The sequence below is a fragment of the Electrophorus electricus genome, chromosome 17, assembly GCF_041902795.1.
Source record: "Electrophorus electricus isolate QZ-2024a chromosome 17, ASM4190279v1, whole genome shotgun sequence".
Classification (NCBI taxonomy): domain Eukaryota; kingdom Metazoa; phylum Chordata; class Actinopteri; order Gymnotiformes; family Gymnotidae; genus Electrophorus; species Electrophorus electricus.
This window is the reverse complement of record NC_137513.1, coordinates 18,521,408-18,540,532: the sequence shown is the minus strand read 5'-3', so window position 1 is coordinate 18,540,532 and position 19,125 is coordinate 18,521,408. Positions and strand designations below refer to the sequence as shown.

At 45.2% G+C, this 19,125-nt stretch overlaps 1 protein-coding gene across 12 annotated transcripts in view; it reads left to right on the top strand.

Moving 5' to 3' along the window:
* Nucleotides 1-19,125, top strand: part of tenm4 (teneurin transmembrane protein 4) — a 170,322-nt gene that overhangs the window by 60,756 nt on the left and 90,441 nt on the right. For 7 of the 12 annotated variants that reach the window (XM_081699660.1, XM_081699659.1, XM_081699658.1 and 4 more), the window contains 4 exons: nucleotides 11,857-12,187; nucleotides 16,809-16,883; nucleotides 17,094-17,192; nucleotides 18,045-18,280. In XM_081699660.1, coding sequence (XP_081555786.1) covers nucleotides 11,857-12,187; nucleotides 16,809-16,883; nucleotides 17,094-17,192; nucleotides 18,045-18,280 — 741 coding nt within the window. The remainder of the gene's footprint in view (nucleotides 1-11,856; nucleotides 12,188-16,808; nucleotides 16,884-17,093; nucleotides 17,193-18,044; nucleotides 18,281-19,125) is intronic. The other 5 variants (XM_081699661.1, XM_081699663.1, XM_081699662.1 and 2 more) reach the window with 2 other exon arrangements.

Genomic DNA, 19,125 nt, shown 5'->3' with positions numbered 1-19,125 from the left:
GCAGTCCGGCCCCTAAACATGGAGGAGCCTGGCCACGACAAATGGTACAGTCCAGCCCCTAAACACGGGGCAGTCCAGCAGGTAGCTGTGTGTTTTAGGGAGACCCCACGGCTGTGTAATGGAACTTCTAGGGGGGAGAGAGAGCATGTACCACTGTTTGGACTAGTTGCCCTCCATTTGTTTGGCCAGGTCTCTCGGGAGAAAGTGGGTTTACTGTGAAGCTGCTATGGCAACTGCGGTGCCTCTGCCTACCTGCAAATTGGAATCCCCTGTTTGTTCTCTGTGCGAATTAATTAATTATTAACTAGGTGATTTCTGAGAGGAGCGAGTCCTCCAACGCTGGCGGCGGGTGCGCACTTCAAGCACTGCTGTCGTGGTCAGGCTAAAGGTCACGTCTCAGGTGAGAGCCTGCTTAGGGCAGGAACAAGCGGAGAACACCTGCTTGAGCTCTTTTCCACGCTTAGAGCTGATACCAGAGTACTCGCCATCAGCCCTGGTCCCGCGGTTTGGTCAGGACCTCTGCGACAGTGAAGTTGAAGTGTCCTCCTTGGCCATCATGACCCTTAACTGTGATCCAAGTCCAATGATTCTAGACTTTAAGAGACAGAGCGTTCACCTTTAACGGGGAAAATCTTCAGTTCCCAGCTTTGCTCTTGCTCCTGGTGCCTCAGTAAGTGGGAGAGGTGAGTGTGAACTATACCAAACTGGCTTAATTAAACACATCCACAGCTCAGTCTCTCTTTGCACAGGTGGAGAAATTCATGGAAATACAAAAATGTTCTCAACTGATTGTGATTTTCAGTTAATTTTAAAGGAATTCAAGAGGACTTTAATGTGTAGTGCTGCGATGGAGAATGTTGTATTCATGAGGCAATAGCTGTTTAGGAACAAGTGGATGTGAGGTGGAGACACACTCTATGGACAAATGTATTGGGACACTTACACATGCAGGAGCTTTTATGACATCCCACTTTAAGTCCACAGGTGTTAATTTACATTTACGGCATTTAGCTGACGCTTTTATCCAAAGCGACTTACATTTATGACTGACTACAACTTGAGCAATTGCTCAGGGGCTCAACAGTGGCAACTTGGCAGTGGTGGGGCTTGAACCAGCAACCATTCAATTACAAGTACCTTATCCACTGAGCTACCACTGCCCGCTGTGGAGTTGATCCCCATTTACAGTTATAATAGCTTCTGCTCTTCTGGGAAAGCTTTCTGCAGGATTTTAGTGTGTCGGAGGGAATTTTTGTACCTTCATCTAGATCTTTAGTGAGGTCAGGCACTGATGTTGGATGAGAGGACCAAGTTCTTCCACAACAAACAGTGCTATCAGGCAGGTACTGTTCTGCCAAGCCCATGCCACTTCCAGTGCAGTGTTTGTGCTGATGTTAACGCCACAGGAAGTTTGAAACTCTGCAGTTACTCAGTCAGCAGAGTACTGGCGACTTTTACACACGATATACCTCAGCGCTTGACGACACCGCGCTAACTTTACATGGTCTGACGCTTCACCACTGAGTTGCTGAGGTTCCAAAACGCTTCCACTTTTCAATAATTCCAGTCATGGTTGATCGTTGAAGAAACTTCACAAACTGAATTGTTGCAACATTGGTGCCCTGTTACAGTACCACAGCTCTTTAGAAGGGCCTGCGCCTTCACTATTGTTTGTAAAGGCCGACTGCATGGCCAGGTGATGGTTTTATACACTTCTGGCAATGAGACTGAATGAAACACCTGAATTCAGTGGTTAAGAGGTGTCCCAATACTTTTGTCCATTTAGTTAAAATAATGACTATGATTAATGTGAGAAATGTTTCTGGGAAAATCTTATTGCCTGTCCTTAGAAGATTTTTACCAATAATGTGGTGCTATTTGTAAAAAAATAATAATAAAAAAAGTTTGAATCAGTGAAGTGTCGTTTCCTTGTTCCCCACAGCAGTAACATGCAGCATGTGGAGTCTGAGCAGGACCTGCTAGTTTGAGGTTTTCACTATATCTGATGTTCATTTCATTAGTTGTTTCATAATTGTTCACACGTCAGAAAAGCTGTACGTCAACACGCTGTTGTGATAATTACATAGTTTTGATTGCAACTATAGCAAAGATCTTTTCAGATTCTTGTGATCTTCCTCTTTCAGTGGCTGAGTGAGAATTACAGATGAAAGATGGTCTCTGATCTGAGGTCTGTGTCTGTCACAGTGAGGGTACTTGTTTTCAGCATGGTCTCTGATCTGAGGTCTGTGTCTGTCACAGTGAGGGTACTTGTGGAAACTGAAGGGCACAGTAATTCTGTGATCCAGTCAAGGCCTCTAGGTGGGAAGGGCAGATTAGACTGACCCCTTGACCCCTCCCCCCTCCACTCATGTCTATTTTTAGTGATGTGGTGGTTGTGCCATTTTGTTTGTATCCGTTCCACATGTTCTAAAGGTTCTCCATTGTGGAGTTTTAGAGATTAGGTGGGAAGATTAGGTGGGTAGTCGTAGAGATTAGGTGGGTAGGTTAGGTGGGTAGTCGTAGAGATTAGGTGGGTAGGTTAGGTGGGTAGTTGTAGAGATTAGGTGGGTAAATTAGGTGGGTAATCGTAGAGATTAGGTGGGTAAATTAGGTGGGTAATCGTAGAGATTAGGTGGGTAGGTTAGGTGGGTAGTCGTAGAGATTAGGTGGGTAGGTTAGGTGGGTAGTCGTGGAGATTAGGTTGGTAGATTAGTTGGGTAGTCGTGGAGATTAGGTGGGTAGATTAGGTGGGTATTCGTGGAGATTAGGTGGGTAGATTAGTTGGGTAGTCGTGGAGATTAGGTGGGTAGATTAGGTGGGTAGTCATAGAGATTAGGTAGGAAGATTAGGTGGGTAGTCAAAGAGATTAGGTGGGTTGTGTATTGCAACTTTCACTTCTGCGCTGCTGCTCTTCTTGTTAAATTTCTTAATTGAATCTTTGAGCCTGAACAAATTTATTCTGTTTGGAGATTTTAAATAGATAAACAAAAACAAACATACAGATACTCCTCACTGAAAACAAACAAACAGATAATACCCAGTGAAAACGAACATACAGATAATCCCCAGTGAAAACAAACAGATAATCCCCACTCAAAACAAACATACTGATAATCCCCAATGAATACAAACATACAGATAATCCCCAGTGAAATCAAACAGATAATCCCCACTCAAAACAAACATACTGATAACCCCATTGAAAACAAACAGATAATCCCCACTGAAAATCTGAGTTTTCCCCACTGGTCAGAATAATTTTAGGGTGGTGACACCACAGGTTATGACGATTATGATTTGACCTGTTTTTGATTTTACCTGTCCTCAGAAGGTCACAAATATTTAAGATTTGTTGAAATTATATGAGTTAATTCCACAGTGAATACTAATCTTATGCTCTTATGATGGTTGTGAATATTTTGCGTTTGTACGGTGTGTTTCTCCGGCAATGTGTGTGGTAGTGCGTGAAGTTTTTCCTGCTATTTTTATCTCTCCTGTTAAATATTTTCATGTTTTATATTTCATATTTGCATTGCCAAAAAGTCTATCTGTCTTTAAAGGCATTTGAAAAAACTATCTCTTTCTCTTTGATTAGACTTTTTTATTTAAATGACGAGTCTAACAGTGAATCGCCACAGGAGATCAAACGCACCCTCTGAACAGAGGGGGGTGTTGGAAGGAAGACAGATAGATTTCAGTCATGCCATTTCTGTTCTATTTACTCTGGCTGATCAGAGCCTTTTCTTGTGTTTGTCTTTTTTTGGTTGTTGTTGTTGTTGTTGTTGTTGTTGTTGTGTTTTTATGCTCTCTCGATGTGTTGTCTTTTTGTGGTCCACAGGTCGTCCTCTACATTTCTCATCCTCCTCCTCCTCCTCTGTCGAGTCCCCTTACCCTCCCCCTTCTCATGCAGCCAATGAGAGCCAGGGAATGTTGCTAGGTAACTGTGAGGCTTGAGTCAGAAGATGAGTTTGTCCCCAGTTCATTTTTAGTTAAAACTGGCCCAGAGAACTTGTCTGCTCCTGCCTCGATGCCTGCTAATGGTGAGTGCTTCACATACGAGAGCCGATCACCAGAACGGCACCAGCAGAGCCTGCTGCTCAGGCGCTGGAGCTGGTGAAGGTAGCCGCAGGCCACACTGGGCTTGTTAAGGACGCTCTTCAGATGGAAGTCAGCGGTTGTAGTTTTGCTGCTGTGATTTTGAGTAAGTCCTGTAGAGGAGTGTAGTCTATGTTCAGAGAGCAGACAGAACTTCAGAGGGGGACATGCACACCGTGACGAGATGCCAGAGATGGTTTAGAGCAAGTGTACAGGATTAAGACATGTCTTTGATGTTGTATACGGACTAAACATTTAAATAAGATTATCCGGACTGTTAAATGATCAAAACCGTTTTATTTATTTATTTGTGTGTGTGTGTGTGTGTGTGTGTGTGTGTGTGTGTGTGTATGGGGAGGTTGCACACTCTTCTATACAGTGTATATGAAATGCCTATGGAGGGATAAAAAAGTTTCCTTTTTCATGCTCAACCATAAACATGCCACAGTGTGAATTTCCATTTCAATGAAAAGTCATTAGCATAAACAATATTATAGGGTTTTAGTTAGTTTGCTCTTTTCACACTAACTTAATAGATCACTTTATTTAAGTTTTATTCAGGAGATGCTCGCGTTCTGAAAGAGCACGCGTCCTCTCTACTACCCGTCCACCGGTGATGCCATTCACACCCGGCCATTCAGGTCTCTTGTCATGATGGGTGGAGTGTTGTCAGCCTGTGTCATGATGAGTGGAGTAGTCCAGATTGTTTTAATTCACTTTATGGTTCCTTAACTGTTCATATTCTTTTCAGTACCTGTTAAAGTGTCTCCGGGTTGAGACGTCACTAGAAGAATTTAGCTGGAGTGTAAATGGAGTTGATTAATAATTCACTGATAACTGCTACAGCCAGTACCCTAAATAAAACCTGTGGTCCTGTGTGACTTTACCATGGCACAGTTTACAAACACTGCCACACCACCTATCTGGTATGCATTACGTGTTTGTACTGTTTCCATTTAGAGACTTCTCTAATTATGTCTTGATTTAACTATGAATGTACTGTAGTTCCTCAAACAGGATTCACACGATGACCCCCAGATGAGCAGAGTGAAAGTGAAGCTGTTTGGCATGTAACTGTGCACTGAGCTGATGTCCAGAGCATGTTTGTGCTGGTGACAGTGTGCGTGGGTTCTGTGATGGCACTGTCTCGTTCGTGTCTCATTTGTGTCTCATTTGTGTCTAATTGGTGTTAGAACGCTTTGCACAATTTCTATGGCAAGGTGCAATTCAGCACTTATGGAGAGTGAGTCTGCGGGGAAGATCTGATGGGGAGGGCTGACAGGAGATCAGGAGAACAGGAGATCAGGAGAACAGGAGATCAGGAGAGGTATAAGACGTCACCACGGGCGCCACTTAGTTACTTCCTAGGGCCCCTTGACACAGCAAAACTAAAATGCTCTAACTAATAGAACAGCCTGCACCAGTTTACCACCCAGTGCCTGGCACACGCCCCATCCTGCAGAGAGTTACTGCCATCTGCCTGCACCATCTGCCTTCTGTAGGAGGAACCGCTGGTCGCCCAGCAGAGCCTAGCTGGTGTAGACACAGATCTGTGTCCTTGACTAAGGGCTGTGATTTGCATTGGTTATATGGGCTACCCTGAGGCTGACAGAGAGGGGTCTCACCCACACCAGGATCTGCCTCGGAGCCACGGGAAGCAGGAAGGCTCCGTTCATCCCAGACAAAAGAGTGGAACACGTCGGCAAGCAGTGGTACGGGAAGATGAGTGTGGAGTATTGGAGGAGCTCTGCCCTTGGACACTTTGCCCTGCCCTCAGTGTTTATCTGAGAGTCTCTGTCTGTTGCAGGAGCCACTGTAACTCCGTTAATACGGAGTACAGAACTCTTCTGGGAGGTGCCTGTTCTCTGTGATTCTGTGTCTGGCTGCAGTATTTGCCAAATCTTTGACAGAGCAAGAACCCAATTACAGTCTGAACAGACACACGCGTTCCTTTCTTCTCTTACTCTTTAATTAGCCGTTAAGTCCGTTCCAGCTCCGAGCTGGGGACGAGCAGGCTAGTGCTCAGAGTGGGACCATGCTGACATCATCATCATCATTATTATTATTATTATTATTATTATTATTAATAATATTATTATTGTTTGCTTTTATATAGCACCTTTATTTAAAACATCTTCATTTTGATGAATACGTGTCTTCAGATGTATAATGACCTGCTACAGCTTAAATAAATCAGAGTTTAAAATAACCTGTAAGTTGTGTAGCCCGATGAACATTTTTGTTCTGGGTTCCACTACTTTTACTGCTTTAGCCCTGAATAGTGAGGAACAAATGGATTTCTTGAAAGGTGTTTGTTTACTGGAGAATCTCCTGGAGACCTTTAAGCTTCAGATGATCTGTCAGCTCTGTCCAGCCCCTGGCTGTTCTCCCACTCTGTCTGTGTCTGAGGAGAGAAGCAGAGACAGTATCGGGCTTCATTTCACCATACTCTCTGTATTAATCCTCAGATGAGCAATGGTTTTGTGAAAAAAATGAGAAAGAACAGGACAGTCACATGTGCTGCTCAGATTCACACGCTCCATGTGAAAGGGTCAGAGAATGTGGAGGTGCATGTGTGCCGCTAGTGCTGATCTGAGTTTGTGTGTTTCCAGAAGTCTGCAGTTATGTAGTTCCAGAGATGTAATAAATGTGATGGGGTCCTGTGGTATAGGCTATGAGGGCTTAGCACAGGATTGGATCTGAGACACTGAATAGCAAGTATGTTTGCAGTGGAACTTGGTATGCGTCTCAGGCGTCCGGTTGAGAATTACACACACGGACACGGCAAAGATAATCCAGCCTGTCATGATATTAAAGAGGTCTGAAAACTACACAGCCATGACAACTTGGCACTTTGACCTGAGTTTATTCAGCTTCATACTTCAGAAACAGTGTGGAGAAAAGTGCGGTCTAAACACAAACCCGAGAAACGCAGTATTTACCCGAGAATAAGGGATTTACTCAAGAAACACAGGATTTACCCAAGAAACGCAGCATTTACCTGAGAAAAGCAGTATTTACCCGAGAAACACAGTATTTAGCCGAGAAAAGCAGAATTTACCTGAGAAACACAGTATTTACCCAAGAAAAGCAGTATTTACCTGAGAAACACAGTATTTAGCCGAGAAACACAGGATTTACCTGAGAAACACAGTATTTACCTGAGAAACAGAGGACTTCTGTTTCTTCCCTTTGCACACACAGTTCTCTGGCACGTTTTACGTTCATCAGACTGACGGAGTGATTTCACGTCCTGCCAGCACGAAGCCGCAGCATTTGTTGAATTTCTCAGACAAAACTGCTCATGGCTTCGCTTTGCTTTTCGCTGCTGCACAGTATCTGGTCTCAAGCGTGCCCCCCCTATAACTGCCCCTGGCTTTGTCAGCCCCGAGCTGCAAAACAAAGATGAAAGGCTGGAAGTCCTTCCCACAGTGCTCACTAGCCTCCATTAGGGCAGTGAGGCAAACCCACTGAAGCTCCAGGTTTTTGATTAAGCAAGTATTGCACCCTGGCCCCTGGCTTTCTCTGAGGGGCCGGGTCCCGGGGACGAAATGCCAGGGGGGATGGGGGGTGGTTCCCTGCTGTGCTCTGTTCTGAAGCACAGAACGGCCCCCAACTCTGTCCAAGCGTCTTTTGGCAGGAGCAGCACGGGGCTGCTCACAGCAGGTTGCTAAGTGAACTAAGTTCTGCTCTGTAAGGACTAGCACAACGTGTCTTTGCGGCTGTCTGGCTGTGGAGGTGAAGCCAAGCGCCCATCGTGTGCCTCTGTTTCCAGATGAGTCACACTCTGGTGGATGTCATCCACACTGCCAACGTGACGAAAGCCAACAGGGTCTTACGAGGTCATTCGGGAAGGAAATTCAGCAGGAGACATTTTGAGATTAAAATGTGGTAAAAGAAATGCTAAGATGAGTCACACCTGGCAACCCTGCTCATAGATCTGTCCATGCAGAGCTGGGAAAGCTTCTGACTGCCTTTACCTCACATGTTCCTCCAGGGATTATGGCTGTTCACTAGTTCAGTGCAGCTCGCCGTCAGCAGTGTGGCGGCACAACGCACACTGTCTCCCTCATGCATTGTCACCTTTTGGAAGAGAACTTTGGGTGGTGATGTGCTTTATTTAGACAATCCTTTCTGAAGTTGCCATGGAGATAACAAAGAGCTAATCAAAGCAATCTGTGCATTTCAGCATCAAATACGTCTTCAGGACCTTTGCGGAAACATGTACTATGAGATGCATATTAGTAGGGAGGGCAGGGGATTCCAGGAGACCCTATAAGCCTGCTGAATAAAACATGCAGGGTTTGTGTTGTATGAGCTATACAAAGAGAGAAAACGTAAAAAAGAAATGTTAAAGGTTAAATAAAAAAGAAGCACTCATTCATTTAGATTTTTTTAAATGTTCTTCAGAGGCTCCCATTGCACGTGTCTGTCTACTACTGGTTCTTTATCAAGACAGTGAGATCTTTTTTTGTTGGTTTGTTGGTGTGGTAACAGACTGGTGTGAGTGCGGTAGATCCTGTGTTGCCCAAACCTGCTATCCTTCACACGAGCCCTGGGCCTGCTAACCTTCACACAAGCTCTGAGAAGACCACAATCCCCTGGGCCTGCTAGCCTTCACACGAGCCCTGAGAAGAGCACCAGCTTGGTTCCCCATGTGGCTGTCTTGCCTCTCCTAACACCTTGAGTAGTGAACAGAAGGGAAACTGGGGTGTGGCGCTCCCAAGTCCTGAAGCCACACTAAAGAGAGCGGTTTTCCCTCGGGAGCTTGTCGTCTTGCATCCAGCTCACAAATCCTGATATTTGCCATTGTATTACAACACAAAACATTTTACAACTGTGTTGTTAAGTCAGGGAAAAAGACCTGAGCTTAGTGTGAGGGTAGGACATCAGACTGCAGAGCTGGAGGTCACTGTCCTTGTTCACAGCTGAAGCGGCTGCGACAGTAGACACGTTTAATGATCCGTCTGGATGGTGACAGTGTTTTGATTAATTCTGTATCAAATGTCTCACAACTCAGCGGTTTGATTGGGTGTCACTTTTACTTGTCAGGTGTGACCATCATTGGTGCAGGTTGTTATCTTTGAGCTTGAAGTTGATACACTCTATTTGTAGCTATGGACAGAGGACAGTGGAGTTGAGTGTAACTTTTTTTCCCCACCTGTATTATCAGTTGCAAAATGTAAAAAATGTATGTATATTCAAAACTTATGTTTGAATGCTTGACTCACTCTACATCAATCATTCATATCCCAAATCCCAGTTTTGATGGGTTTGTGCCAGCCAGTGGTTACGTAACACTGCCTGTTGAAGCAACCTGATTTTCCTTGGAGAGGGTGTTCAGAGCGCTCTAATGGCTCTGAGGCCTGTGGCCCTACGCTGGGAGCAGAGGCCAGCTTTTCTTCTGAAACATGACCAGTGGGTAGCAGAAGAGCCAATCAGAGGCACACGTCAAGCCCAGAGCAAAGTCATGCTCAACTTCCTTCACGGCCTTGATAATTATGTTGCTGAAGTTGCTGGTTTGAACATTTTACACCAGTTGCAGAGTTTTAAACCAAACTATCTTTAAATCAGGACTGAAAGTTTGTGATGTGACTTTTAAAAAATATGATGGTTCTTTGGATTGTAGCTAATTGCACATTTACTGTCTTGTAATTAAATACAACTTAGCATCATATCAATTTGGATCTTTCTATCTGAAGATTTCAAGACTTCAGTTTCCATCGTGCGGGGCTGTGATCTGGTGACGGTGTGGGACTGGTGTGCACATTCAGGCTCTCCTGCAGCTGTATTTTGTGCTAAGTCAATCGATTTGGTCTCTTCCATGTGTTTCAGGTGCCTTTACATTGTGGCTGATTCATTCTTGCTGAATCATTGATTCTGTTGTTGTGATGCTCATTGTCTCAAGGACTCGAGTGCCTTTTGTGCTTTTCACTGAAAACGAAGCTCCCACTCTTAGGAGCTGCCTCAGCTGTTTTTGTCTGCAATGTGATGTTCTCAGGGTCCAGGAGCCCTGCGCAAGGGCAGACGCGTTTGGAAAGCACAGCCAGACGAGCAGAATGGGTTAGTGTGAAGAAACAGCGAAGAAGACACACCCTATATTTGAACCCTAAAGTGGGAATTTGATGCCTTACTCATTACTTAATCGATATGAGACTGATTAAGATATTGACATTATTACATACATCACCTGTATTATAGATTATGGTAAACATTTTCAGTAAAGGCCCTAAATATTTTCTCTCGGTGCCAAACTACCTGCTGCATCCCTTACAAAGACAAATATAAGAGAAGTCACTATGTAGCCCAGGCTGAGCAGCTGACAGACAGAGAGCTGAGCTACAGTAGACGACTTGGTAAGACTCATGTCTGTGTTTGTATTTTCAAACGAAGTGCAGTTGTCTTGTCGCGTGAAGCAGGGGGAGGTATTAACGTTCTCCTCCACTGCGCTCTTTCTGGTTTGATCCTACCTTCATCAGGGTCATCGTCAGCTTCTCCACAGAGGCACCAGGCTCTGAGTAATGGCTAGTGTGGGACTGTGAGACCGTGAGTGTAGCTACATCCATCTGTCAGCTCTGTCAGCATGCCCTAACCAACCATACAGTTATTCGTCTGGAGTTAAATAAGCAACTGGGTCTGTATCAGTGGCACTTCCTGTAATGACTCTTTACAAATGATGCGCAAACACACTTGCACATATCTCAGAACAAAAAAAAATCTCTCTTTCCCTCTAGCGTAGTATTGTAAAATCATTTGTGTGCTTCAGTATTTATGACTGTGGTGCAGAGGAAGGAAACTGGTGTATTGAGTTCTCTAGTAACCAATAACTGCACTGACTGTGAATCCGTTACTGCCAGGATGTTATGTGGTTAACTTTTCTTTTAACTTTTCTTAACTTTTATAAAAAGGTTTATAGGATTCAGTCAAGAAACAAAAAATAACAGAGAGTTGCACTATTAGTTATATATCCATGACTTTTAGAGTTTTGCGATGCACCATTAAGCAGTAAATGGGAAACAAGTGTCTTTGGGAACACTTTACTGTTTTTGTTATAGACAGTCCATATATGTAGCAGGCCACTGTAGTGCTACATCTCATAGTCTTTGTTTGGAAAGTGTTTTCTGTTCTTTCTTTTGGGTTTGATCAGGTCTTTCAGCACACATCATGCATTCCGAGATTATCGATTCATTAGTGGGTCCGTTTTCCCAGGTTTTTTTTTTAATCTCTGGCTGCGCTGTCCAGTGCTAGATAGCCTCCAAATCCCAGGACATGAAGTGACAGCAGAAGTAAACATTACAAAGACTGCAAAGCTGGCAGAGACTGACCTGGAGAACAGAAGACTTCATAGGAAAACACTTCCTAACAGAGCAGCTCTTCCTGACAGCTGAATTTCAAACATGTTGTCATTCAACCTGTTGATAACATATCTTCAGCAGCATAGATAGCTAATATTATATGTGAAGCTTCAGTTGCTAGAAGAATCTGTGTGTGTGTGACCAAGGCAGCTTGAACCCAACACCAGCCCCAATATTTTGTCTTGCAGTAAAGATACTTCTCTCTGACAATAACAGGTTTATTATAGTCAGTGGATTATGGAACCATTGTTTAACATTTTGACGAAGTAAGCCAGCTTGATAACATTACACAGTATCCCCCCCAGTCTAGCAGACTAGCTGCACTACAGATGAATTTTCCAAGCTTTCAGGTGTTTAGTGTATTAATTAGACGAATGCTCTGTCTCCCTTTCTCTCCCTTTCTTAGACGGCTCTTTTCAGAACCACTCCAGGACTCGCACACCACCCCTCCCGCTACCACACTCCCACTCACCTAACCACCAGCACCTCACCTCGCTGGGCTCGCTCAGTCACTGCAGCTACGCCCCACGCAGCAGCTCCAGCCCTGCCCCCACTGACAGCTATGCCCCACGCAGCAATGCCAGCCCTGCTCCCACCGAGAGCTACGCCCCACGCAGCAATGCCAGCCCCACCACCACCGACAGCACTGCCGCCCCCGAGGGGCCCTCCAGCACCCAGGACTCTGGCAGTGCCCAGGACAACTGGCTCCTCAACAGTAACATTCCTCTGGAGACCAGGTTGGCCAAGACTTTTACTGGTGTTACAACACTCAGCTCATGGTGTCTTATTATCCTAGTATCAGTGCTATATAAGGGTGACACGGTGCTATATAAGGGTGACATAGTACTATATAAGGGTGACAGTGCTACATAAGGGTGACACAGTGCTATATAAGGGTGACACAGTACTATATAAGGGTGGCAGCGCTATATAAGGGTGACAGTGCTATATAAGGGTGGCAGTGCTATATAAAGGTGACAGTGCTATATAAGGGCGACATCATACTATATAAGGGTGACAGTGCTACATAAGGGTGACACAGTACTATATAAGGGTGACAGTGCTATATAAGGGTGGCAGTGCTATATAAAGGTGACAGTGCTATATAAGGGTGACACAGTACTATATAAGGGTGACAGTGCTATATAAGGGTGACACAGTGGTATATAAGGGTGAAATAGTAATATACAAGGGTGACACAGTGCTATATAAGGGTGACATAGTACTATATAAGGGTGACAGTGCTATATAAGGGTGACACAGTGCTATATAATGGTGACATAGTACTATATAAGGGTGACAGGGCTATATAAGGGTGACACAGTGCTATATAAGGATGAAATAGTAATATACAAGGGTGACACAGTGCTATATAAGGGTGACATAGTACTATATAAGGGTGACACAGTGCTATATAAGGGTGACATAGTACTATATAAGGGTGACACAGTGCTATATAATGGTGACATAGTACTATATAAGGGTGACAGGGCTATATAAGGGTGACACAGTGCTATATAAGGGTGACACAGTACTATATAAGGGTGGCAGCGCTATATAAGGGTGACAGTGCTATATAAGGGTGGCAGTGCTATATAAAGGTGACAGTGCTATATAAGGGCGACATCATACTATATAAGGGTGACAGTGCTATATAAGGGTGACACAGTACTATATAAGGGTGACAGTGCTATATAAGGGTGGCAATGCTATATAAGGGTGACACAGTACTATATAAGGGTGACAGTGCTATATAAGGGTGACACAGTACTATATAAGGGTGGCAGTGCTATATAAAGGTGACAGTGCTATATAAGGGTGACAGTGCTATATAAGGGTGGCAGTGCTATATAAGGGTGACACAGTACTATATAAGGGTGACAGTGCTATATAAGGGTGACACAGTACTATATAAGGGTGGCAGTGCTATATAAGGGTGACACAGTGCTATATAAGGGTGACACAGTGCTATATAAGGGTGACACAGTGCTATATAAGGGTGACACAGTGCTATATAAGGGTGACATCATACTATATAAGGGTGACAGTGCTATATAAGGGTGACACAGTACTATATAAGGGTGACACAGTACTATATAAGGAGTGCTATATAAGGGTGACACAGTACTATATAAGGGTGACAGTGCTATATAAGGGTGACACAGTACTATATAAGGGTGGCAGTGCTATATAAGGGTGACAGTGCTATATAAGGGTGGCAATGCTATATAAAGGTGACAGTGCTATATAAGGGCGACACAGTACTATATAAGGGTGACAGTGCTATATAAGGGTGACACAGTACTATATAAGGGTGGCAGTGCTATATAAGGGTGACAGTGCTATATAAAGGTGACAGTGCTATATAAGGGCGACATCGTACTATATAAGGGTGACAGTGCTATATAAGGGTGGCAGTGCTATATAAGGGTGACACAGTACTATATAAGGGTGACAGTGCTATATAAGGGTGACACAGTGCTATATAAGGGCGACATAGTTCTATACAAGGGTGGTACAGTGCTATATTAGGGTGATACAGTGCTACATAAGGGTGACACAGTACTATATATGGGTGACAGTGCTATATAAGGGTGACACAGTGTTATATAATGGTGACACAGTGCTATATAAGGGTGATACAGTACTATATAAGGGTAATACAGTGCTATAATATAATTGTGACACAGTGCTATAGAAGGGTGACACAAAGCTATATAAGGGTGACACAGTGCTATATAAGGGTGATACAGTACTATATAAGGGTAATACAGTGCTATAATATAAGGGTGACACAGTGCTATATAAGGATGTACCAGGGTGAATTAATATGCTGATATGTGGAGTCATACAAGGTTTTTGTTGTATTGTCTAGTTGCATGTTTGTTAATGTCCTCTTGGGCTAATTAGTGAAGTGGATTTGTTGGACTGATGGGTGATATGATAGTAGTCCATCACACAGCATGTTTGCACTGCATGCTGGGAAGTCTGAGAATATTAGTAAATCACATACTTTACCCCTCTCTCTACTGCAGAATGACTTTCAGTAGATATCCTGCACACAGGGCTGTGCATTCAAACTGCATTCAAACTGCATTCATATCATGAACCAAAACAAGAGAACAGAATTGTCTTTTTTCCTTCCAAACTGAGAATAACTGAGAATGTTATTCCTAAGAAAATGCACTTACATATCATAATCATAACAGAGTTGCACTCAGGCAGCTATATGCCACCATTGTCCCTGCTGCACACTAGTCCTCATTTACGTTCCATCACCCTGTTTTGGGAGGCTTCTTTGGGAGAACATCTGTGAAGTGCTGCGTGTGCTGTAGAACTGCACTGTACAGCTGCAGTGTGCTGCATATGCTGTAGAGCCGCACTGCCACGTGTTCTGTAGAGCTGCGTGTGCTGTAGAGCTGCACTGTAGAGCTGCAGTGTGCTGCATATGCTGTAGAGCCGCACTGTGCCACGTGTTCTGTAGAGCTGCGTGTGCTGTAGAGCTGCACTGTAGAGCTGCAGTGTGCTGCATATGCTGTGGAGCCGCACTGTGCCACGTGTTCTGTAGAGCTGCGTGTGCTGTAGAGCTGCACTGTAGAGCTGCAGTGTGCTGCATATGCTGTAGAGCCGCACTGTGCCACGTGTTCTGTAGAGCTGCGTGTGCTGTAGAGCTGCACTGTAGAGCTGCAGTGTGCTGCATATGCTGTAGAGCCGCACTGTGCCATGTGTTCTGTAGAGCTGCGTGTGCTGTAGAGCTGCACTGTAGAGCTGCAGTGTGCTGCATATGCTGTAGAGCCGCACTGTGCCACGTGTTCTGTAGAGCTGCGTTGTGCTGTAGAGCTGTACTGTGTCACATCTGCTGTAGAGCCACGTGTGCTGTAGAACTGCACTGTGTCACGTGTGCTGTGGAGCCACGTGTGCTGTAGAACTGCACTGTGTCACGTGTGCTGTAGAGCTGCACTATGCCGTGTACTGATGTCAGCGTCCGTCTGGACGCTGCTCATGTGCGATTTAAGCGAGATCAGGCTGAACTGATGCACACTGATGTTCAGATTTCACTCTGACCCCTGAGGACCTGTAAACTCCCAGAAACAGCACATCCTGTTCATCTGAGGTCCATTTAAACAACGAATCCATGTTAAAGGAGGTTCTCCATCCAAATAATGCTAGTGTTGATTAAATGCTAAAGTGTTGTTCTTTATGATTAAAAGTTCTCTTTTTGTTAAGGGCACACGCTAACAGTTCTCCACTAGCTTTCGTTGTTTGATGTTATGTAGATTAGGCTGAAGTCTTCTCATTTGAGTAGTTTGATGGAGGCAGCCTGCCCCATTACTGTTGGACCCTCTTTAGACTGGTCATTAGGAGGTCCTGTATGTGTGTTAGTGGACCTGCACTCGTGTTCAGCAGTGTTGGTGCTCTCCACCCTCCTCAACACCACTGTTATCACTGCTGTGTGGCTGTCCATTCAGCAGGAAAATTAATGTTAATTTCAGTTTGCAGAGGGACACTTAGCAACATAATGACTGATTAAGCACCGTGGTTTTTCCCAAAGTTGGATCTGTCACAGGTATTCCCAGAGGAACGGGAACAGATGGTCCTGCTAGCCTGCATGCAGGAGGAAAGGAAACGTCAGAAAGCAAATAAATCAGCGGCCTCTTTGTCCATGCAAGAACCATCAATTATCTGAAGTCCTTTGACACTAACTGGAACCATTATGAAAGCCCACAAGGACTGGTAATGTGGCGAGTTGTTGGGCCTTAATGGTCTTTATAATGATCCCACCCCCTGGTAGCACTGGCACAGCTGGCCTGGTGTGTTCCTCTCGCTCATTCAGCAAGAGATGGCCAAGAGTTTTCCAAATCTCACAGCCCAAACACACCAGCCGACAAGTGTGAGTGTGAGAGGCGGTGAGCAGAGAAGCCCAGGATGGGCACGGAGGGAGAACGGAGGCTGTTGTCTTGTTGAACTGGAAGTGTGGGTCCTGTCCTCGCTGTGCTGATGGTTGATTTTTCTGCTATCTTTGTCCCTTATGGAACTGTGCGCTCGGACACACTGCCACGGCAGCGCTGAGCACAAGAGCTCCACTGACTGAGTGGAGAAAGTTCTGCTCCTGAATGTTAATAACCCGCTACTTCTTAGACTATTTATTACTTCAAAAACACAATGTGAAAATGGGACATGGTGTTTTCTATTGGGAATTCTGTCAGCATAATATGTGATTTAGTTATTTATGTACCTGCTTATTATCTTAATGAAAAATGTTGTGTGTTAACCATAGCAAGTGCTCACACTTGCAGAACTGCATAAGGGTTGGATGGTAACATGACACCTTGTTTTCTTCTAACCACAACTACAAAGGAGCCTGAATACTCTAATGTTTATCAGAGAGAAGCAGGGCTCTTGCAGAGAAGGGCAAGGCTCATACAACACCAGGTACAAGCTCGGGGTGGAACCACTGTTTGGGCAAAGACAGGGGGAAGAGGGTGGGAATCTTTTGACTGGGACACCAATATCCCTCAACAGTAGTTTAGTTACATAAGGGGCTTGATTTTGCTTCTTGTTTGTGTGTGTGGATTTCTCCATCTCCCTGCATGCATGCGTCTCACTCTCACTCCACCTGTCCATCTCTCCACCTGTGTGTAGAAGCATAGCACAGCAGACATTCCTAGGGACTTTACAGGACAACATTATAGAGATGGACATACTGGCCACAGGTCGCCGTGACGATGCTTACACAGACGGGTATGTTGCATGTTCTGTGCCGCGGTCACCACGATTAATACAGTCTGCTTTGCCGTGCAGCAGGGGGAACTCTCCTGGGTGGCCGCTCCGCACTTTAACTTTTATGTGTAAAACTTCAGTTTCCGTGTAAATAAAGTTAACAGTGTTTAATTTCAGTGTAAATGTATTTTGCATGTTCATGCCAAACCATTGAAACATTTTTGGGTCATCTTGCATCCATCATAAGTTTCAGAAGAGAACTGACCATGGTCCTTCACAGCAAGGACACTTCCAGTTGATCTTTAGGCTCGTGGTCACTGTGTATCGTGAAATCCTGTTGCACACACATTCGTATGTAAACCATCTGTGGTCAGTAAAGCAGTCTGAGTGACAGTCAGCAGTAGCTAGTGGCTCCTCTAGGTTCAGGGACTGTAAACAGGCCCTGTCTCTTTCTCTAGCTCACATGTTCTGTAAACAGAGAATATCTTGTTGTTTGGGGACATGTAATGCGCCTGTACCACATGTCCTGCTGTATGTACAAGCCCCACAGCCCCGTGGCACTGCTGACACACACTCTCACCACCCAGCGCCATATTAACAAGGATCCGCTGGTCACTCCTGTTGTAAATTACATTCTGTATCGATTCACATTTTTAGTACAACAAACCATGGTGGCAGGGAAGTTCCCTGGTGCAGGTGACTATGGCAACAGTCCTTACTGACAACTTTACTGACCACATGCAAAGGGTTGAAGTCCTTGTGTTCTGCAGTTTTAGCACGGGGGGAAGTGTCTTTCTCCAGGGTGTTGTTCTGAGTCTCTCTGTCTCTCTTCTTGATGAGCTTGTACAGTACCCTGTTCTTACACTTTTGCAGACACTTTCTTTTCAAGCCTGGAGCATCGTCACCGCTGTACTGCACCACATCGCCTGCTTACCCTCTGACCTCCAGCACCGTGTATTCCCCCCCGCCCCGCCCCCTGCCTCGCACCGCCTTCGCCCGGCCTGCGTTCAGCCTGAAGAAGAACTCCAAGCACTGCAGCTGGCGCTGTGCTGCCCTCAGTGCCATTGTTGTCTCCGTCAGCCTGCTGCTGCTGCTGCTGTACTTCATAGGTGAGGCTGCACCTGAACACACACTCACACAGTCTGCACCTGAACACACACACTCACACAGTCTGCACCTGAACACACCTGCACCTGAACACACACACTCGCACAGTCTGCACCTGAACACACCTGCACCTGAACACACACACTCACACAGTCTGCACCTGAACACACACTCACACAGTCTGCACCTGAACACACACTCACACAGTCTGCACCTGAACACACCTGTACCTGAACACACACTCACACAGTCTGCACCTGAACACATCTGCACCTGAACACACTCACACAGTCTGCACCTGAACACACCTGCACCTGAACACTCACACAGTCTGCACCTGAACACATCTGCACCTGAACACACTCACACAGTCTGCACCTGAACACACCTGCACCTGAACACACACACAGTCTGCACCTGAACACACCTGTACCTGAACACACACACTCACACAGTCTGCACCTGAACACACCTGCACCTGAACACACACACTCACACGGTCTGCACCTGAACACTCACTCACACAGTCTGCAACTGAACACATCCACACAGTCTGCACCTGAACACACCTGCACCTGAACACATCCACACAGTCTGCACCTGAACACTCACTCACAGTCTGCAATTAAACACATCCACACAGTCTGCACCTGAACACACCTGCACCTGAACACACTCACACAGTCTGCACCTGAACACACCTGCACCTGAACACACTCACACCGTCGGCACCTCAACACTCACTCACACAGTCTGCAACTGAACACATCCGCACCTGAACACACACTCACACAGTCTGCAGCTGAACACACTCACATAGTCTGCACCTGAACACATTCTCACAGTT